This window comes from Lutjanus erythropterus, chromosome 15 (genome assembly GCF_056507025.1).
Source record: "Lutjanus erythropterus isolate fLutEry1 chromosome 15, fLutEry1.hap2, whole genome shotgun sequence".
NCBI classification, from domain to species: domain Eukaryota; kingdom Metazoa; phylum Chordata; class Actinopteri; order Lutjaniformes; family Lutjanidae; genus Lutjanus; species Lutjanus erythropterus.
In genome coordinates this window covers 20,832,593-20,853,826 of record NC_139331.1, presented here as the reverse complement: position 1 = coordinate 20,853,826, position 21,234 = coordinate 20,832,593, and the positions used below count along the sequence as shown (strand labels likewise).

General features: G+C 38.7%; 1 protein-coding gene across 4 annotated transcripts in view; it reads right to left on the bottom strand.

The window, feature by feature from the left end:
• The window catches only part of sipa1l1 (signal-induced proliferation-associated 1 like 1), a 105,822-nt gene that overhangs the window by 18,926 nt on the left and 65,662 nt on the right, over window positions 1–21,234 (bottom strand). For all 4 annotated transcript variants that reach the window (XM_084736923.1, XM_084736920.1, XM_084736922.1 and 1 more), the window contains 8 exons: window positions 19,458–19,561; window positions 17,562–17,719; window positions 8,330–8,909; window positions 5,403–5,501; window positions 4,680–4,855; window positions 3,421–3,708; window positions 2,873–3,022; window positions 1,347–1,480 (listed from right to left, as the gene is read on the bottom strand). In XM_084736923.1, the coding sequence (XP_084593049.1) occupies window positions 1,347–1,480; window positions 2,873–3,022; window positions 3,421–3,708; window positions 4,680–4,855; window positions 5,403–5,501; window positions 8,330–8,909; window positions 17,562–17,719; window positions 19,458–19,561 (1,689 nt within the window). The remainder of the gene's footprint in view (window positions 1–1,346; window positions 1,481–2,872; window positions 3,023–3,420; window positions 3,709–4,679; window positions 4,856–5,402; window positions 5,502–8,329; window positions 8,910–17,561; window positions 17,720–19,457; window positions 19,562–21,234) is intronic.

The following is a 21,234-nucleotide window of genomic DNA, read 5'->3' as shown; positions in this document are numbered from 1 at the left end:
AGGCAAACATAAGCAGCCATGGAGAATGAGGAACTGACTGCAAGGAGAGAGGAAAGAAGGGAAGGAAAGGCACACAAAAGAGAAGGTTGGCTAGCTGTGTTTACAGGAAAGAAAGGAATTTCTCTCCTTTCTCTATCTCCTTTATTAAACCTTACTGAATAGAGTGAAAAGTGACAGAGAAAAAGCCATATACTTTAATTGAGATCACCGTTTGATCTCATCGCCACCATTCAAAAGCTACCTCTTTCCTTTTTCTGTTTGCCTCATTATCTTCCCACCTTTTTGTCTCTTCGCAGAGACATTAAGACATTCTCTGTGATGGCAATATAATACAATTCACAGCTTGCAAATAAGGTGGAGGAAGAGGAGGAGAAAGGGGGAAAGAAGGGGGAGAGAAGTGCTGTTTAGAGGCAGTGTGGATGCTGTCAAGAGTTGGTATCTCAGCTCTGGAAGGAGCTGCTCCAAAAAAACTGTCACTAGCAGATGAGGAGCGCACACACACGCACACACACGCACACACACGCACACACACACACACACACACACACACCTGTCATTTCAAAGCATTTAACTATATTAATAAATATGGATGATTTACTTCGCACACTTTCTCTCCCCCATATTCCTGTTATTTAAGAGTCAAGTGTCCTCACATTCCTCCCATATAAAAACACAAAAAATACATTTACCTTGCTGAAAACATGAGACTCTACAATGACTCTTAAAGGGTATTTTCCAACACTGACCCTATTTTCTCATGCTTTTATGTCTCAGTGACTAAAGGAGACAACAATTTTTGAAATTGGTCCAGTACTGAGTGAGACAGCAGCAGCTGTCAGACACAAAACAGGCTGGAATGTAATCTTTATGAGCAATTGCACCTGTCAAAGTACGTCCACAAAAAGTTCTTGTTTTGCCACTGACAGACTCAGATTGTTATTTTAAGTCAAGAGTCAAGATAGTTTTGTTAAGTTTTATTTTGTTTCTGTTGAATGAAGTGTATTTTCCAATGATAAACGACCTGTTTCTGTAAATGGAGTCTGGTAGCTTTGGTGAGTGCAATAAATCAGCTGTTTCTGGTTAAACAAACATTACTAGACCCATTAAAAAAAGAACTCTCTAGAAGGATCCTCTCCAAAATGTTGACGGACATTTATTTTATGGCTGACGACCGCTGCATTATCACTCAGTGCTGGGCTAATTTTAAAAATTGTTGTCCCCATTAGTCACTTAAAAATAGGGTACAGGTTAAAAAATACATAAGTTACTTTTTAACCCACTGCACCTTCTTCTCCTGTTAAATTTGCCATATGAATTTTGTTATTTTCCCCACAAGATATATTCACCTGTTGACCCACGTTCAGCTCCTCCCCCATCCTCCATCCTCGACCAATTAGGAGTGGACTTTCCACTGGACCCACCCTCTCCTACCAGATCCCGTCTCTCCGCAGACATAGGAGAGTGGCGGTTGCTTACAAACCTGGTGAATGAGCACACAAGAACAAAAGAACAAGAACAATTTGTTTTTTATTCAGCTTTTTTTCAAAATCAGCTAAATGTGTGTTTCCACTGATTAAAAATGCAGAGCTAGAACTGACAGAATGACAGACTTTGAAACACAATACAATTTCCCACAGGCTGCAGTGGGTGGAAGTTAAAAAAATATATAAAAAATTCTGTCAGGAGCATTATCATAGACAAAGACACTCAAATGCTATCACCTCACTCTCCTACACCAATGCCAGACACTGTTACAACTGTCAGATGAATCTAATCTCAAGCCAACTTCTGCTAGATTACAATAAAACCAAATATGAATTTGATAAATGAACTTAAGGTGGGTTGAAATGAATAAATCAGCATTTTTTAATGCAAAATAAGGACTCCAAAACAAATAGTCTTCCAAGAACAGTGAAGTTATTGCTTTTCAGTTGCTTTCTGAAGATGAAAACTGAGACAGCTCACAATCATGCAATCATGACAGTAAATAGTTTATTAGAAATTAAACTTGTGAAAACTAGACAGTATTTTCTTGTTTTTTGTTGTCTTCTTATTATTGGTGTAAAAGCTGGTACTGTACATAATATCCACATTCCACCAGGCCATACATTGTGTTGCCTTGCCATTTGTTGATTGTTGTCATGCTATTGTTGATTATGTGTGTCAAAAGAGCTGTTTTTCTTGTCTCTGTCTCCATGTGCAGGCTCTGTTTGTATCTGCATATTTTTATTGCAGTTATGGTTAACTTTATTTTCAATGTTTTATTCTTAACCCTTGTGTTTTCAAGTACTGCCTGCCCACAGACTACAGATGAAATTTAGCTTTGAATGCTATCTCTGGTGGCGTATTTTGAGTAATGTTATTAAAAATGCCTTTTTATTTATATAGTGAATCATATGCACTATTCCCATCAAATAAAGTAATAAATTGTACAATTAAAAGACAATTAACAAACATGTTTATCATATTAATAATTAGGGTTGGGTATCATTTGGGAAACACTGAAACACTGAGCTAAGCTAACATTAGCTAAATAACCATGACAACAGTGGTCTCCTCTGGTTTCTTGAATATTCTGGGGTTTGCTTGCTTACTGCTACTTTACTGTAACGACAAGTAAGTAAAATAAGCAGAATATAAGTTAAAATGTCATAATGATTACTTTGGAATTGTAATTTCCTCTTGGAATCAGTTCTCGATGCCCAGCCCTTTTAATATTTACAGAAAAAGTAAAAATGTTTTAAGGCAGCAAAACCCTTTTGGGGATACTGAGATTTGTGGCTTCTGATATATGAATAGAATTTGCATAAAAAATTCTTTAAAACAAATGCAGCCACAGACAAACACAGGCCCTCTCCCCCCTCTTCCTTACTGCTCAGGCATTGACTTCTGTCTCCAGTGAGCAGAGCTTCCGGAGGCGTCGCTGGAACACGACAGGTTGCTGGGAGAGCTGCGATTGTGAGGAGAACGACCCAACGCCAGGGAGGAGGCCAGGCTATAGCTCTCACTGCCCGGGGACATCCTGGTATACCAACAAACACATACACACACAGGAACTGTAAGAATTTACAGGCTCATGGAAATGCAGGAACCGAAGGAAGATGATATAAACACAGCAAAGCATTGTAGGAGCAAAATGTTCTAAGTTGTTCCTTCAGAGGAAATTCCATTGATTGCTTCTTTGAGGCCACATTTTCCATACTGGATGAGAAAATTACACGAATACTTAAAAGCCTCTGCTTAAAAATCAGCTTCATACTCAATAGCTGCCTTTGGTGTGCTTTGATACACTAGCTTAAAGAATCTGCAATAATTTTTTTTTTATTTCAACAATGTTAAAAGGTGAAAATATGTAATACTCCTTCTGCACCCCCTATTATATTCAAATAATCTATATTTAAAAAGCCATATGGCTCGAACCTCTTGGTGTCCAAAGGTCGGCCATCACTGCTGACACTGCGTGGGATGACTGCGCCCCTCTCCAGCCTCTCTGCTGACAGGGTCTTCCCCACTGAGCTGCCCAGGCTGATGGCCCGATTGGGTGTGTGGGGCTGTGGCGAGGCGGTCAGCGACTGCTGAGGGCTGCTGGACGTCCTCTGCCACTTATTGTTGTTGCTGCGGAAGGGGAACTTGTACTCGAAGGAGCCGCTATCACTGCTGCTTCCCTTGTATTCTGACACAGGCATCCGATAGAGCTCTGAACAGCCCCTGAAAAAGGAGGGGAGGGACATTTTAATTCAGAATCTGATGTTGTGTGTCTAGTGTCAGTGAGGGTTCACATACTTATTCTTGACAGAGTTTGAAAAGGTCAGCAAAACAAAATTTTGAGTTGGTGACTTTTTAAACATCCAGTGACACAAATAAAACCTGTTATATTAATTGACTAGGTGCACTAGTATTTTATTTGGTCACTTTTTTTATACCTTTAGTGTGGTTCATTTGGTACTTCTGATGTGTATATTTATGTTTCTAGAGCATCCGAAGAAATAATTCTAAACATGATTGACTGCAGATCATGAAATGAAAAATGACACAGAGACAGTATGAAAAGGAGGCTTCTAGTAGAGTAATGATTTGGGGTCACTGTCACACAGTTTTTAATGAACTTAACAAGCTGACAAAGTTCACGGAGTAGGATACAAGTACAGCAGCATTTAACAGCTTTTGACCTATTAATCAGGAAAAATACACACACTGATGTGCATTTGTGTTACCATGGTTACCAAAATATTTGCATAAATATATATACTGCTTACACAGATCAATTACTGGCTTGCTTCCTTAACAGATTTCACAATCAAGAGATAGATTCATTAATAGTTTAGCTTTTGACATCAAGCTAAAACCACATATCTGCAGGTGCTTTTATTACGTCCTGTGGTTAGTTAGTTGGTTTGCTTTCACGCCTTGGTGTGGTTGTTGCTCTGGTCCACACCAGGGTTCGATCATCAACTATCCACCAGCCCCAACAAACCAAACTAACAGGGCAAACACACCAGGGTTGATTTTAATTGAACCACACAGGTTAGGTGTGAAACCACCCTCAAAGTAATGTGACTCTCAGCACCACTGACCAACAATAGTTTGCTGCCTCTCCAGATTACCAAATTAATATGTTAGCAAACAAGTGGTCAGCATAGGAACTTAAAGCAACAAAATGACCTCCCATCCAAACCTACCTCCGCGGAGTGGCATCATCATGTGGCGGGATGATGACAACACGCACTGTCACTGAGGTCCGCAGGAGGTCAATCATCTGTTCGTGGGTCAGCGTTGCTACAGCAACTTTGCAGATTTCTACCAATCGGCTTCCCTGCCGCAGTCCTGCCTGCCAGGCATAACCATATGGCTCCACCTATTAATTTGAGAACAAAGTTTGATTGCATTACAGCTGCAGTGGTGAAATGTTTCATTCTCCAAACAGTGATATCCAAGATAGAGATCCACTTAAGCATTCATATATTATTATGTTCAATGTGGTCTTCTCCATTGAAAATATATTGCTTTCCTCTTGTGTGATTTTGTAAAAAAAAGAAAAAAGAAAAAAGAAAAAAAAGGGCCATTAAAGGACATTAAAGAATGTCTTTTCATATTTGAAAATTGAAGATGATTGATTGATTGAAGATACTACACACCTCTAAACAAAAATGTTTGCATCTCAGTATAAACTAACTCACCTAAAATAAGGGTATTTTCCAACCCTATGTAATTTAATATTAAATGTTTGGAAAATTCTGTTATACTGACAGCCAATTTTGAAAGACAAAAAGAAAACTAAGGTTAACAAAGCATATTCAGCTATGTAAAGATGTTGCTATGTAAACATGTGCTCTACCCCAATGAACTAGACTGTTTCAGAGAACATTTTTGAAAGAACATTTGAGTTATGTACAGACAGATACCTCAGCCACGATGCCTTCATAGTTCACGTGGAAGCCGAGCTGCCCGAGGCCATTTCGACGAAGCGTCATCTCCGATGTCTCACAGCCCTTAGTCAGGAACTGGACATAGGGAGGCCAGAGAGATGCACAAAGAACAGATGAAAGATGCAGTGACAGGAATGAGCAGAGGAGAGATGATGAAAAAGAACCAAACAGGTAAAGAGGTGAGGAGAAAAAAGAGGAAAACAACAGAAACAGACAGAACAGAAAGAAAGGAATGAAGGTGAACTTTAAATTTGTACAACCACCAAACACTATTTATTATATTTACAATTCATTAATGCGTAGAATCATTTTCTGTTTGTAAAAGGACTTTAAAAAGAATACTAGGACAACTAATGGGATTATCCAAGTCTGCAAATGTGTAGGTCTTCATATGTGTGTGAACATGTTCAGTGCATATGTACACATGCTTCCTCTTTTAAATTAAAGAAGTGATTTTTTAAAACAACTTAAGTGATCCCTAAGAGATTTCTAGCCATACATAAAGTGTAAGCATAAGTGGTACACCTCTGACTAGATGAACGCACTCATGCATTCACACACGCACACTCGACAGATGACAGACATGAAAGCAGGTGTCTCTTGCTGTGACACTTTAGGCTGTGTTCACACAGAGATGCATCGCTTAGGAGAAACTCTTTTGAACTTCATGTTTTTCCATGGAAGGATGCAACTCTTAGCATTCAGGCGGGGTGGGGAAGGTTGTAAAGAGGCTGTGCTTCATTTTCACAGGGAGTGATGTGGAAAAGTTGAAAATAGTTAAATGTTTAAGGAGAAACCGCCTGAATCACCTGTCAAACTGTAAAGGGCAACCAACGAGTTGACAAAGGATATGGTGAAAAAACAATCTTCATTGCTGTCTACTTTTTCTTTGTGGTCAGTCACAACCCATCCCTGTCTCTCTCTCTCCTTCTAGTGACGTGCCTGCCTGGCGGTTTCAGGGCACCTTGTATTTCTCCATCTGAACAGGACATTAGCAAAAGCTCTATAGAAGTCAAACTCACAGGAAAGCGTGAATAAATCATGCTGCAGACTGGCACCTGATAGGAATTGTTATGATGCTCTCTGATGTTTCTGAATGTGCGTGGGAGAGGAAGAGAGAAGAAGAAAAAAGGTAAAGATAAGGAGCAAACAAGAGAAAAAAGAGAGCAAAGAGAGGAGCCAGAGAGAGAGAGAGAGAGAGAGAGAGAGAGAGAGAGAGAGAGAGAGAGAGAGAGAGAAAAGAGGGAGAGTGAGGGGGAGAGAGAGAGAGAAAAGAGGGAGAGAGGGAGAGAGGGAGAGAGAGAGAGAGAAAGAGAGAAAGAGAGAAAAGAGGGAGAGAGAGGGAGAGAGAAAGCGAGAAAGAGAGAGAGAGAGAAAGAGGGGGAGAGACGAGTTCCAAAAAGCGGGTGGCCCAAGGCCACTTCCCTTCCTCTCGCTGGCACAGAGGTAGTCCAAATGATTGAAGATTAACGCCAGATGCATGAAATGCAACATGAAAGCAATATATTTCTGAGTCCTAAGCCAAATAACGATGTGTACTTGTGTGTATTCAGATATGTTAGTATGCATGCATGCAAATATAAGATGGTGGACTCGATCCAGGTTACATAAATACATTATAAAAACCATCAAAAACACACACACATGCACACGTGCAAGTGCACAGACACGCATGCACGCTCACACACGCATGCGCACACACACACGCACACAGAGTTTGAAGGTAGCGAGAGGCTGGGGAAATGAATGTATTCTAAAGCACTGATGATTACATAAGAAAACACCTTTTTTCTAAGCAGTTTCCATGGAAACAGCTAAGGAAGAGCTAGCACCACTCCACTGTATGTGTAGGTGTAGGAGCCATTAGGAGTATGTTGTCCAGAGGTGTTTCTGAAACTCCCCCAGTAAGCAGAGACCAGTAATGAGACAGCAGCTTTGGCATGTAGACACAAACATGTTGTCATTCTGTCCGACTGACAACCAACAATAAATAGTAGGAGACACTGTGAGTGGGCCAGGTAAATGATCAATGGCAGACAACAGCATTTAATCCACTGATTTGTTTCTCAGTGCTTCTCTGCTCACATGAATGAATGTTTGTCACCTCAGCCGTCCTTTGGTCTCAACCACATGAAGTCTGGTTTAATGTTGCAACATGAGTTGTGCCGCCCATTTGTTTACAGGGACCAAAACATTATTCTGTTGACACTGACAAACTACATTAGATGAAAATGGCTTATATGGGTACTCAAGAGTCTCCCATTTAGAGGTATGCCCACCTTTTCTTCTCCTTAGCCTATTCCATTTAAATATCTCTGCACACTGGAGTCCTTAAGCAGTTTTGGAATATCATAAATTCGGTATGACTGGAAGGCTGAGACTCTTGTGGATTCAATGAGCCAAACTGTATTTATGTGTGATGATGTTAGTCCCCATAGAGACCATTTTTTTAATGTGACTTCACTGTATAAAATGACCTATTGTGACAGCCATGATAATCAAAGTCTCATGAAAGTTCACAACCACAAAGTGACCTGAGGCATTCAGATGTGGCTTTACTATGTATATTGACAATAAGAGAGTCTTTGAGCAATTTCCAGAACAGAAGTGCTCGCTATCCAATTACTGCTGAATGCTTACAAAAATCTCTAAATGTCAAATATTATTTGAGGCCAAATAATATGTAATATAATAATATGTTTCTACGGTGTTCCTCAATAATAGAGCTTCTTAATGTGGTGTTTTAGAAGGATTTTTGACCATGTTTAGCAATTCTCAAGCTTTCAAAAATGTTTAAACTGTGTACTAAACCTGTGTAATAAATGGTACCAAGCAAAAAAATGATGCAAAGCATACAGTATGAGACATAATTGAGGATGTATTTGTGGTGTGTGTGTTCTAACCTCTAGACGTTTGACCACCTCCTTGAAATCCTCAGTGTTATTACTGATACTCCTCAGAGACACACTTTCTCCACGCTCGTAAAAAATCCGCAAAGACGCAGGGCTGCTCAGTGTCCAGCCAATCACATCCTTGGTGGCACAGTTGAACACCACAGCCTTGGCCTCTTGGTCCAACACAATGAGAAAGTCATTGGAGATGGACAGAAGAGCCTCCAGTTCCCCTCCAGTCCCATGGTCCTCAACATGGACTGGCCAGGTGATCGCCCCCAGGCTTCGCAGCTCTGCCCCTCCATATGGACGGCTCTTCTCTTTTTTCTTGTGGGCCAGTGAGATGAAAGGGAACTTTCCCGAGGGGTCGATGGGTGTGCTGGTGGTGTGGCGCTCAGCCAGGTCACGCAGGTACTCCTGGCGTGTTCGGGTGGCCATGGCACGGAACTTGTGCGACTTGTGGGCGGCATTTTCTGCATTGATGACTTTGGCCAGCAGGAAGTCCCGGAACACAGAAGACTTGGGAAAGGTCACACCATCTGGGATAAGGGGTCCAAAGGAGGGCACATCTTTGGAACGAGTGACTGCCACACTACAGGGAGAAAAGAGAGGATGAGGCAGGAGGAGAAAGGGGGAAAATCTGAGTAGAGGAGAAGAGATGAACTGGCGGTTAACAAATCAGTTAGTTATAGTTGGATTGGATAGTTCCAATATTGACCAACAATTTGATCAATTCCGGGTGGACATCTTGTTCAGATATCATAGATCCTGTGCAAGAATTTTGTTAACCAAATACTTTCTGTCATTGACTGAATTTTTTGTAATAATCACACATTCATTCATTTTAACAGATTAAAGCAGTAAGGGAGATTGAGGTTTATTGAAGATTACATGCTTTTTAATAGGCAATGGCTAAAAAAAAAGAAAGAAAGAATGACGGACGAAGAAGAAGTCTAACGCAACCTCTGATCCTGTGACTCAGATTCATTGTGTCACTTTCAAATTTTACATGACGTTCAAGCTTAAAGTATTTATGTTACTAAGATTTAAAAGTAAAGAACTGTCAGATTCTGAGTTTCTAAGAGTTTCTGTTTGATGTAAAGCCACATGAGGTTTGCTTACACAAGTACGTGGAAAAAACATTATTCTTGACTTCTAATTAGTTGTCTACTGCTTTATCTGTCTAAATGGTAGGCTATGCTTTTTGCCTTTTCACAATACTGTAGCATGTATTTTATTTACATTTCCTCTCCACCTCCCTTCTCCTCATCCCCTTTTTCCTTTCATTAAGTCCCTGGAATGGCCATCTGAGGCTGTTTGCCCTGTCTGGTATGTCAGGAACTCAGCAGAGCAGCCATGGAGAGGAAGGAGAGGAAGGAGAGTCGAGGAGGAGGATGAGGGGAGAGTGCTATTCCAAATCTCCTGCCCAAAGCCCCAGAAAACCCAGAGTGAGGGAAAAGGGAAAATGTGGCTGAGAAAGGAGGACTGTGTGGGAGACAGGGAAATGATTGCTTACTGGAAAAGGCTGCATTTTTTTCTATTATGTGAGACAAACAGACTTACAACCTGATCTGTGGAATGTCTCAGTCTGAAGCAGTTGACCAAAAAAGGCTAACAGTGCCCTGAAATTGCCTTTTATGAAAACAAAAAAGCAGTATTCATAGATCACCTGTCCTAATATCAACCTCTTCTTGACCAAATGAGCTCAATCACAGATCCTCTCTCAGGTGATAATTACCCGCTGACGGGAGTAGCACAGTAAGTCAGAGCCCTCATCCCACACGCCTCCCTGCTGACATGCATTGGCACACATGTTGACACCAGGATTAATCACCTCATTCTAATAAGCAACTAAAGTCAACATGTCACCCACATATTTCTAAACATACCTCAGAGATACCGCATCCACACCAGTGACGTGCAGTGTTCAATTATAATAACTGTCAAATTGTTGACACCTCATTTCTCACCTTTCCTTGTTTTTGTTGCAGAGGTAAGACAATTTTTTTTTGTGGTTGAAATGGCCTTGGAGAATGAAAACACAGGCCATTATAGTACAGTGCTGATAAATGAATGCTGGGAGTAACCTCAGTAGTTGCTAGTATGTCAAAATGTTGCTTGCATTTCCCTCATGGCATATGTACTGATCTCTCATGGACTCAGCAAGAAGCAGGGAAGAAGGTAGTGTGTGCACAGGTGTGTGTAGGTGGTGGGTCATACAAACATAATATCATGAACCTCCCCGCAGCTATTATGCTAGGAGTCTGTGTCAGTTTTCATTGAACTACTTGCGTATTTTCAATATGAACCTTATTTCCCCTCATTTCTATCTTCACAGAGAATGATTCTAACAGCTGAATAAAAATTGCATCACACTGTCAGTTCAAGTTGCTCACTTTTTTTTATGCTCACTTTGCGTGTTTATTTCAGACTGTCAAAATTCTTCAACCTGTATGTCAGTTTAGAAAAAGTCTGAGAGATTGAAAACACTCCTGTAGTTATATGTAACTCTAACTCTATGAATTTAAAATCAAGCACGAAGTCTACCACATATTCCATGGGTTGATTTGAAAAAATTCACTCTGTTTGGATTTTTAGATGCAGTATTTAGTCCTTATGCTGACATGCTTTTTAATTCTGGAAGTCTGGAGCCCTAAAAGCCCAATATAACTGACTTGTAATTAAATCAACAGGTTGATTTAAATGCTCTCCACTAGGTGTTTTAAAGGCAAGTCCCATTTGTTGTACAAACAGAGTGTATTTACTTTAAAATAACTTTTTAGTTCAACGCACAATATGCAAATACTGCCGCTAGATTTCTCGCTCACATTAGAACAATAACAGCAGACGCAGATTGATGACATCTCTGGAATCATGTTCACACATGAGGTAATGTATTAAACTTTTATTCTTAGTAAGTTTTTATTCTTAATACATTACATTATGTTTAGTCATATTTCCTGACTTCCTTCTTCACTTCCTGATGTGTCCGACATATCCTGTGTTTTTCCAGCAGTAATAGCAACCAACAGCCCGTTACCTTGAATAAATTATGGAATTCTATGTACACAACTCAACTAAATATATAACCATAAGTCAACCTTTTTTAGATATTTTAATGCAGGGATGTTACATACTATAGCTTTAAGTGTTCTATGTTCTAGTTAAAGCAGCCACAATCAATATTTTTATATTATCAATGGATAATATGGGGTTGCTCATAGTGTTGAACCCACAATCAATTATCACTGGACTTTGCAGTTGCACTTTTTACTTTCAGCTGTTTACTTTGGAAGAGGTAGCTTGACAGATTTCTTAAGTTTTCATACATAGCTTTATGGGCAAAAATACATTTCTTTGCTTTGCAGCAGTACAGTGGAATAATTCACCCAGAAATCTGAAACTGAGAGCATCAAAGAGCATATTTAAAATAGCCTTAAAGAAATTGTCATACAGGGAAATATAGCATACACAGTTGTAATTTCTAGCTTTTAAATGGAAAACCCGGCACTTTTCATGTTGATGTCCAATCAATGCTAATGGTAAATGTCTTCAATTCAAGCAATAAATTCCTAAGTGTGTTCTATATTGACCAAAAAAAAACGAGTTTCCTTGCTCACAGAGCTGTACAACTGTGCCTAAATGTACCAGGATGAATTGCAGCCCACGTTAATGTTGCCATGTTATCACTGCCAGAGTTAGGTGACAAAAATACTCATAGAGCATTGGAGACTAGAAATCCAAGCTGAACCAGCCAGTAGTTGTTCCTTACATCCAGTGACATTACGAGATGCCGGAAGAACAACAGATTTTGCAACAAGAACACTCAGTTTTCTCAGTAAATATAGCACACACTGAAGAATTTATTGCTTTAGTTGACGACATTTATCATCAACACTGACAGTGGCAAACTTTCCCTTTATTGGCGAAGAAATCAAGAGCTTGTTAAGACAGCTACCCTGCTGCCAGCTATATATTTATATTTTGATTGTACTGTCTTCACTTGCTGTCTTTTTTTGTTTTATCTTGTGATGTGTTATACCAGTGGACCACAACAGACTTTTTTCACATTTGCCATTTTGATATGAAATATTCCATTTTATTCAGGTCAAACGCAGTCGGGTTGCTGCTATGGTGCATGTCAGCTCATTAAAGGCTCTGCTTTACTTTCTGGCTTTGTTGTGTGTTCATTATTGGTGACTTTTGCAGTGCAGATGCAGTGCAGTGTTTCATCATGACATATATCCATTTGTATGGAGCTCATAGCATGTTTCAGCTAATTGATTTGGGGTTTTTTTGGCTTGAAACATTACTGATTTGGTTCACTCTCACCGTTCTCATCAATGTTGTTTCCAGCTGAAGCAGCCAAGTTTTTTGTTGTTGTTTTTTTAGCACACTACCTGCCCAGAACCACATAATAGACAAAATTAGAAACTCTCTATTGAACATAGTGGAGCATAAAGATGGATTTATGCAGGTGAAGAGCCAGCTCTTTTTCTCAGAAGTTGGTGGAAACCAAAAGAGCGCATAAAAGTAGAGTGAATGTTATGTTAATGTTGCTCTGCATCTGTGGGATATGTTAATAAGCAAATGTCTGCTAACAACTTTACTACATCAACTTAGGAAGTGGTCACATGTTTTCTTCATGGTTTGTTTTCACCAACTCAAAATGTAAAAACAAATAAGCAAGTAAACAAAAAAACAGTTAATGTTGGTTTTAAAATGTCACTTAATAGAATGCTGCAGGAATGAGGTCTAAAACCTGGTAATGAGTTAGCATATAAGCGCTGTCATTTCCTTCGTGTCAGAGTTAATGTTTTTTTTTTAATGGGTTTTTCGTTACATGCCTTTTACTTCTATAATAACATTTCATTTACATTTCAAAAATCATAAAACTGGTGTTTGTTTGTGAAGATGACCTTGCTTATCTTCTCCACTAATCCAAAATCCAATGGTTTTTTGTGGACAGAACCAGAGCAATGCTAACTTTCAGGCTGGCTTACAAAAAATAAGTCATCCCTGCAGCACTTTATATTCCAAAATATAACATAGCACACAACAAAGTCTCAGACTATTGATAATTTGAAAAATCAGGTATAAGCAGTTTTCATTCCAAATCACATTATGAGTATTAATGTGATGCAAAAGACATGTTTGATGTCTTTGGGGTTACTTTAACTACACTGGCCTGCTTGAATTGCATTGAAAGGCAGCTCTCCCTGCAAACTGTGAGTACAATACTTAAAAATAGTACATCAAAGTACAGTAAATGAAATGCTAAAAATAATCTCTTTCCATGATGTCAACAAAACAAAGCCCAGGAGGAAAAATAAGACCAGAGGTGTCTTAGCTAGCTCTCACCTTGAAGCATTCTTCATTTTGTACCTTCGCTACCAGCATATAAAATCTAAATTTTTAAACTGACAGCCAATACACAAAGTAAGTGACATAGTCTCGAGGCAATGTTCCCCTGCTTTTCTGTATATGACAAATGATTCATGAAGGGTATTTCAGAGTGGAGCAGCTAAAGTGGTTATAAGCAGGCTGAACAAATGATTAAAATAAAATGTGACCTTTTATTCTTATTCTTCTCCATCACTACAAACATCACTCAATACATTACACCAGAGCTCTAAAAGCACTTGTACTGATCTCAAACACCTGTGAGTCAGTCAACCAAAGACCTGTGACTCATGCAGGACAGAGAGAAATGATGGGAGAGGGAAAGGCAGAGAGGTAGAGGGAGCGGCATAAAAGCTAAAGAACAAGACAGAGAGAGCATTAAAAAAAATGAATGAGGAAAAAAGAGAGATCGGGTGAGAGAAGACGGTGACAAAGCCAGAGACAGAGAAGGAAAGGAGAGTGTAGTGCAATGGGGACTGCTGGGCAGTGTGACTGCTGTGTGATCTGCGTGGCAGGAGGTTTGGCAGTAAAAATGAAAGAGCACATTCCTGTGGTTTCAGTGATTTGTGGTCTTATAAATATCCAGTGTGTGGGCAGCTCCGCTCTTCCAGTATCCACGACCTGCTGCCCACTGAGCCAAGGCAAGAAAAAGAACATGTCAATACCTATTGGAGTGGGTGGCTCAGAGGTGTACTGTATACAGAGGTGTGTATGTATGCGTGTGGGTGTGGGGAAGGTACATATAACATGTTTTTGTCTAGTTGTGACAACTTGTCCTCACAGCAGAAAAACATTTGTTTTACAGTATTTAGGTTTACACAGTGACCAGTGGTGCTTTGATTAGTCAATAATTTTTTTAAATGATTGAAAGAAAATTAAGTGGGATAAATTTTGATGATCAATTAACAGTTTCTGTAATTTTTCAAGGAATAATGTCAAACATCTGCTGCTGTAAGTTTTTTTGGACATTTCAGAGACTAAACTATCTATCATGAAAATAATTAGCAAATGAATCAATAAGGAAAATACAGTAATTGTTAGTTGCAGCTCTAGTGATGGTTTGGGTACTTGATGATGTACTCTAGACAGGGTTGTCACAATATTGGAATTTCTAATTTTGACACAGTACCTTGAAAAATATTGATATTCGATACCATTTTTAATACCACTGGATAAAAAGAACTCAACATTGAGACAAGATAAATATATATTAAAGGATAAATATAACAAGCCTATAACATGACAACAGATTAGAGATGTTAATGGGTAATCAATCGATTTATCTCCATTAAGAATTTAACCAATTAAAATTGTACTAACTGACAAATACTCATCTAAAAAAAAAAACAGTAATTGAGCCTCATTTGACATTGTTTTGTCTGGTAGAGCCATTTGTTAAATAAGGAGACCTTAAACTGGGGTAACAAACCTGCGTTCCGTGTCTTGTAATTGATTGTTGATCATTTTCAATTATCATTTAAGGAAAAGTTCAAAATTTGCAACCCAACAATGAATAGAGCAAATGAGTTGAGTGACAAGAAGAAGACAGCACTGAGAAGACGCTACTAAGACAATGAGTAAAACGCAGCTGGTACCGGAGTATCAATACTGCTGAAAAAAAAAAAAAAAGAGTATGGAAAGCATTTCAAATATTCAGTATTGATATTTATCGATATATCAATAATTTTGATAACACAAATTCTAGACATCTGAGCAGAGATCAGGGAGTGAATATAGTAAAATATATACTGTATATTCTGACACAACAGAAAATGGTCATTTAAGCTTGGGATTGAAATTGAAGTTGGCATTAGAAATGCTGTGAAGCTAAAACCTACAGACCCTGAAACTGATGATTAAATCAGTGGTTTTTATTTTCTGTCACTGTCATAACATGTGTAATGCTCAGAGGAGATTAATGTGTACCTCAATGACGTCAATTGAAACTGTCATAATACAAAATGAACAATCAGACGAAAATCAACCTATGTAAGGAAGTGATTAATTTTTCACATCATACAAAACATGTTCGCTCATGTTCGGCTCAATCATACAGTCACTATTACCTCATATTACATGATGCTTGTTTTTCTGGTCTAGTCGTATCCTCATAACTGCAGTAATGTATCCATGTGTAAAAATAGAACTGAAGCAGCATCTATTTTCTAAGTATAAGCAAAGATTCAGCACTGAAGACCTGGCTCAACTTAATAGCTCTTATATTTTCAATTAAGCTGGTCATTTTATGATAAATTACAGAAAATAGATTCCAGATTTCTCATTTAAGTAAGTCTATCTATCTATAGAAACAACATATATTATTTAACTTGGTTCTAAAAAAGTTTAGGAATCACTGTTGTAGAAGGTACTAAAGAAAACAATGAAGTGTGCTCTATTTCCCTGCCCTGTGTATATGTTAAAGTCCTCTGGAATGGAGAGTAAACACACCAAAGCTTCAGAGCCTTAGTTAATGCATTATATGACTTATAGTTGAATTCCCTGTGGTCTGCATGAATCGTAATTTACTTCTGAAACCTGATGTTTCACCTCTGTAGCGCGTGTGTGAAATTAGTTTTCACTTCAGAAAACTTGATTCACATTTGTGAATCACAGAGGGCACGTGTTAATAGTATTTGCTCTATTTTCACTCTATTGCTGGGCTTTTTGTTCATGTGTGTCTGTGTGTATGTTGTTGCTCAGTAACGAAGTAGCCCCATGGGGCACAATTAAGACCTCACACAATGTGCTCAAACAGCAATTAAAACAGCCATTAGCGGGAGAGGGAAGAAAAGTCATAGAGAGCAAGATAAGAGAGAATGACAGAAAACTAGATAACAAGACAGAAGCAAGAATAAACAGAGAATGAAATGTCCTTCACAGCTGAACAGTTTTAAACAGGAAATAGAGGGAAGGCAGAATATTCATTATTTCTAAAAAATGACTGCAGGCTGGCACTTTGTATTTCATATTATACCATCTCTGACAATGTGGTAATAAGTCGTGAGCTGCAGAGAGGGCTCTCATCAACACTCACAGCCTACTCTATGATGGAGTGATGGAACTGCAAAGGCAATGAGAGCTGGACAACTTTTTGAGGCAACAGATAAGAGTGTTATTGTTTCAGCACTGTTGGAAAGTGATTCAGGAGGAAAAGTCATGGGCTTACTTAAGGTAAAACAGTCAAAATAATATAGCTACATTAAAAAATGTACTGCTGCACTGGTTTTAACATGAGATGACACATTACAAAACCCTCTATTGTACAACAACTGTGTTTGGATAAATTACTAAAAAATAAACATTTGATCAAACTGTATTTTACAGGTTTTAAAGGTAGGATCACAACAATTACGGTACTTTTTTTTTTTCCTGTAACAGTGCTGCTAATTAAAAATACAAGGAAACTGACAATCTGCAGCCTACTTGTCTTTCTAATTTCAATTTATCACCTCACTGAAAATCAGCATGAACCACTATATTCAGCTGTTTAGTGGTTTCAAAAGCTTCAGCTGAATAATTGCTCCAGTGATAGGCCTTCTTTTGTTCTTTTTTTCAGTCATGTGCGCGCACACACACACACACACACACACACACACACACACACTCTCCTGCCAAACTTGTGGACCAAAGTAGTGGCTTTTTGAGGTCATCATCTTCAAACATGACGCTGTGACCCCACATTTCTTCCATGTAAACAAACCAGCAGATATCTTATGTACTGTAGGTTAAACTAGGCTGACTTAGCACTTTTGGAGCTGAGAACTCAGCGAACACACCAACAGATTGTCAATGTTTACCCTTAATGCAACATGATTAAAGAAAATGCGTATACATATCTTACCTGTAGGAGGTGTTGTCGGAGCATGGGTTATGAGCACGTACAATCACAAAGACATGCTGGAAGTGTGAACGAATGTTTTTGGGGGTGAATGGGAGTGCGCCAGGCTCCTGGAACACAACTGTGACGATATCATTCCCAATATGGCGCTTCCGTAGTAACTGAACAAGCACAAAGACAGCAGAGCAATAAGCATTAGATATGGAGTTATATTAAACTAGATATCTAGAAAACACAGAAAAAGGTAATACTTGAAGCAATCAAAAATAAAAATGTGCACTGCACTGTGAAAATTAAGAAATCATATGACATCTGTAGTAACTGAATTATGTACAACTGCAATACTAAAAATGTTGGGATGTTGTGTAAAACATAAATAAAGTGCAATGATTTGCAAAAACATTTTTATCTGATATTAAATTGAATACAGCACAAAGACAAGATATTTAATGTTCAAACTGATAAAAACATTTTTTTGTAAATATAGACTCAATCTGAATTTAATGCCTGCAACACATTCCAAAAAAGTTGGGACCGGGTCATGTTTACCACTGTGATACATCAACACTCAGTAAGCACTTGGGAACTGAGGACGTTTTGAAAAGCGAAATTCTTTCCCATTCTTGCTTCACTTACGGGTTCAGGCGCTCAACAGTCCAGGGTCTCTGTTGTCGTATTTCTTTATAATGTGCCACACATTTTCATTGAGAGACAAGTCTGAGCTGCAGGCAGGCCAGTCTAGTACCTGTACTCTTTTACTTCGACACCCTGCTGTTCTAACACATGCAGAATGTGTCTGGTAATTGTCTTGCTGAAATCAGCAGGGGCATCCCTGAAAAAGATGCTGTCTGGATGGCAGCATATGTTGCTCCAAAAGCTGTATGTACCTTTCAACATTAATGGTGCCTTCACAAATGTGACAGTTACAAAGGTGCTAACACACCCCTGTACGATCCTAGACACTGGCTTTTGAAGTTTTCACTGTTAACAGTGTGGATGGTCCTTTTCTACTTTAGCCTGGAGGATACAACATCCATAATTTCTGAAAACAATCTGACACATGGACTCATCAGACCACAGCACTCTGGTTCACTTTAAAGCAGACCATCTCAGATGAGCTCAGTCCATAAAAGTCCTTGAGTCCATGGTTGAGTCTTAACTTCCATTTGTAGATGCAGAGAAACTGTGTTTACCAACAATGGTTTTCAGAAGTGTTTCCAAGGCCACATAGTAATAACATTTATACAGTCATGCTGGTTTTTAATCCAGTGTTGCCTCAGGGACTGAGGGTCATGGGTATTCAGGGGGTTTTTTTTCGGCCTTGGCCATTCCAGGCAGAGCTCTCTCCTCTTTAGGATCTTATAGATTGTAGATGGTGAAACCCTTAAATTTGTTGAAACTGTTTGTTGAGAAATGTTTGTAAACTGTTGGACTACTTGCCCATGCGTATTTTCACAAAATGGTTAACCCCAGGCCCATCTTTGCTTGTGAACCACTGAGCATTTTGTGAATGCCCCTTTCATACCCAATCATCAGTTTAAGTTGGGCAGTTTGAGCATTAAATATCCTGTCTTTGAACAGTTTTTAGCTGAATTGAGGTTGAAGAGGATTTACAAATCATTGCTATCCATTATTATTTGAATTTAATTCTGCATTCCAACATTTTTTGGAATTGGGGTTGTGAGAGTAATGTGAATGAAATTATTGTAAAATTATGCTCAAGTTCAAGTAAAATCAAGTTTTTTAATTTCAATGGCAGAGTCAAACTGAAAAATACATTTGCATTATTTTATAACAGTCTGACCTAGATGACCATTTTTAATAAATAAAAAGCTGCAACTTGTCTGTGGACATACAGGCCTCAGTGTGTTGGCACTGGGAGCCCTTTGATTACCATACCTGTTGCTTATTGTTGGGTGTATATGGCAGCATAGTAGACACATGGAACATGATCTCATAATCCTTGTAATTGGTGTACAAGGAGTGGGTGCCCGTCGAGTCAGCTGAGGGGAAACAATTACATGTGAATTTCTCATGCTTCGGAGTACTTAAGAAAATATTAGGCCACTGTCCTCGGGTGATTTTGGTTTCTTGGTCCACACTCAGATCTGAAAAAAATATTTATACTCCTTCTTAACAAGTATTCTTACTTGGTAAGAATAATGTCAGTGTAAGAGCACTATATAGCTGTAGCTTAACAATGACCTAAAATGCTGATTTAGAACAAAATCATATCCAAACTGTATAAAAACCAAGACACCTAGACATTTTTTTTTTACCATAAACATCCTTTTTACAAACAGTAATTACTATTAGACTCAGATAAATGTTTATAACAAGTCCAGGAACAATGATAACTTACAAGAATCAACTGAAACATTCCAAATAAACAATATTTATTGATTCTCTCTGAAACATTTACAAAATAAAATACCTTTCTATGAACAATTATAACCAAACAGAGGTTCCCCATCTTCCTCTGCTGCAAATGCTGATCAGATGACACGGTGTTCCCTGAGCTCTTAGCAGGCTCAGGCCCTAAAGAGAGCCACTGCATGTTAATAACCACCTCCACAGTCTATCAATGTGCTCTATTCAGAGAACAAAACAGTCACAAGGTGTTTAAAAGGCCTACTTAACCTAGCTAGATTCCCTCAATTAATTACACTCCTATAGGGAGTGCTTTGCATGGCTGTATTTAATTTACTCAAGGCTAACCGAAGGTTATATTACATGTCCTGCAAAAAGTGACTGGGAGAGACTCAGTCTCAAAGAGCATTATGGGGGATGACTTAATTGATGTAAGAATATTATGTTATGTTATGTTATGTTATGTTATAAATCAAACCCAGGCTTAGAAAGCTAACATGATGTACACATAAAGCTTGTCCATAGTGAGTAAAGAGGTGCTCAGGCAAAGGAGAGAAGAAGAAACACATCGTGAATCAGCTTCCCCAGTAGCATAATCTGACACCAAAGGCCATCTGTCACATGTCTGAAATAAATTAAAGGAACTTTTGTTTTTAAGGCGGTACATAGAAGAAACAGAAGAAAGGCTTCACTGAAAGGAAACCAGGCAGATTAAAGTCTGAGATTGTCGGGCAGAAGAGAGAAGCAGAAGTTTTAAAAGCTAAGGTGTTTCAAATGTCCAAGGCCTTATTCATTAACACTATATATGGGCTTGAGCTTTAAATATACATGTGGCACTTTCATGCACTTTGGTTTTATTTCACTACTTTGCCATCTGTGTCAGCAGTTCTCGCAGCCTTCAAAATGTCAAACACTTTAACTGTCTATTTATCATTAAGTACAGCCCAGTGTTGCACTTCAGTCCTCACATTTCAGATCCTTAACCTAATCAATATGCTGAAGTTAAAAGTGATGTTGGATCATTTGAGAGGTAGGGCTGAACAGTTAATCGAAATATTATAATATGACCAGGTGCAATATCCAAATTGCAGGAGCTGCGATGTTTTTGGTAAAGGTATGCCAGAATATACCATAAATGAAACATTCTGGTGCTATAGAGATCCCCCAGCCTACAAATCATATTTTCCAGATTTTTTTCTTTATTGAGAGGATATGTACTAAATCAATAGTGCTGTAGACTGTGTTCTTTGCACACAAGAAGGAATGGCCTTCAATGACTTCAACTACCGTCAGATCTGTGTCTGTA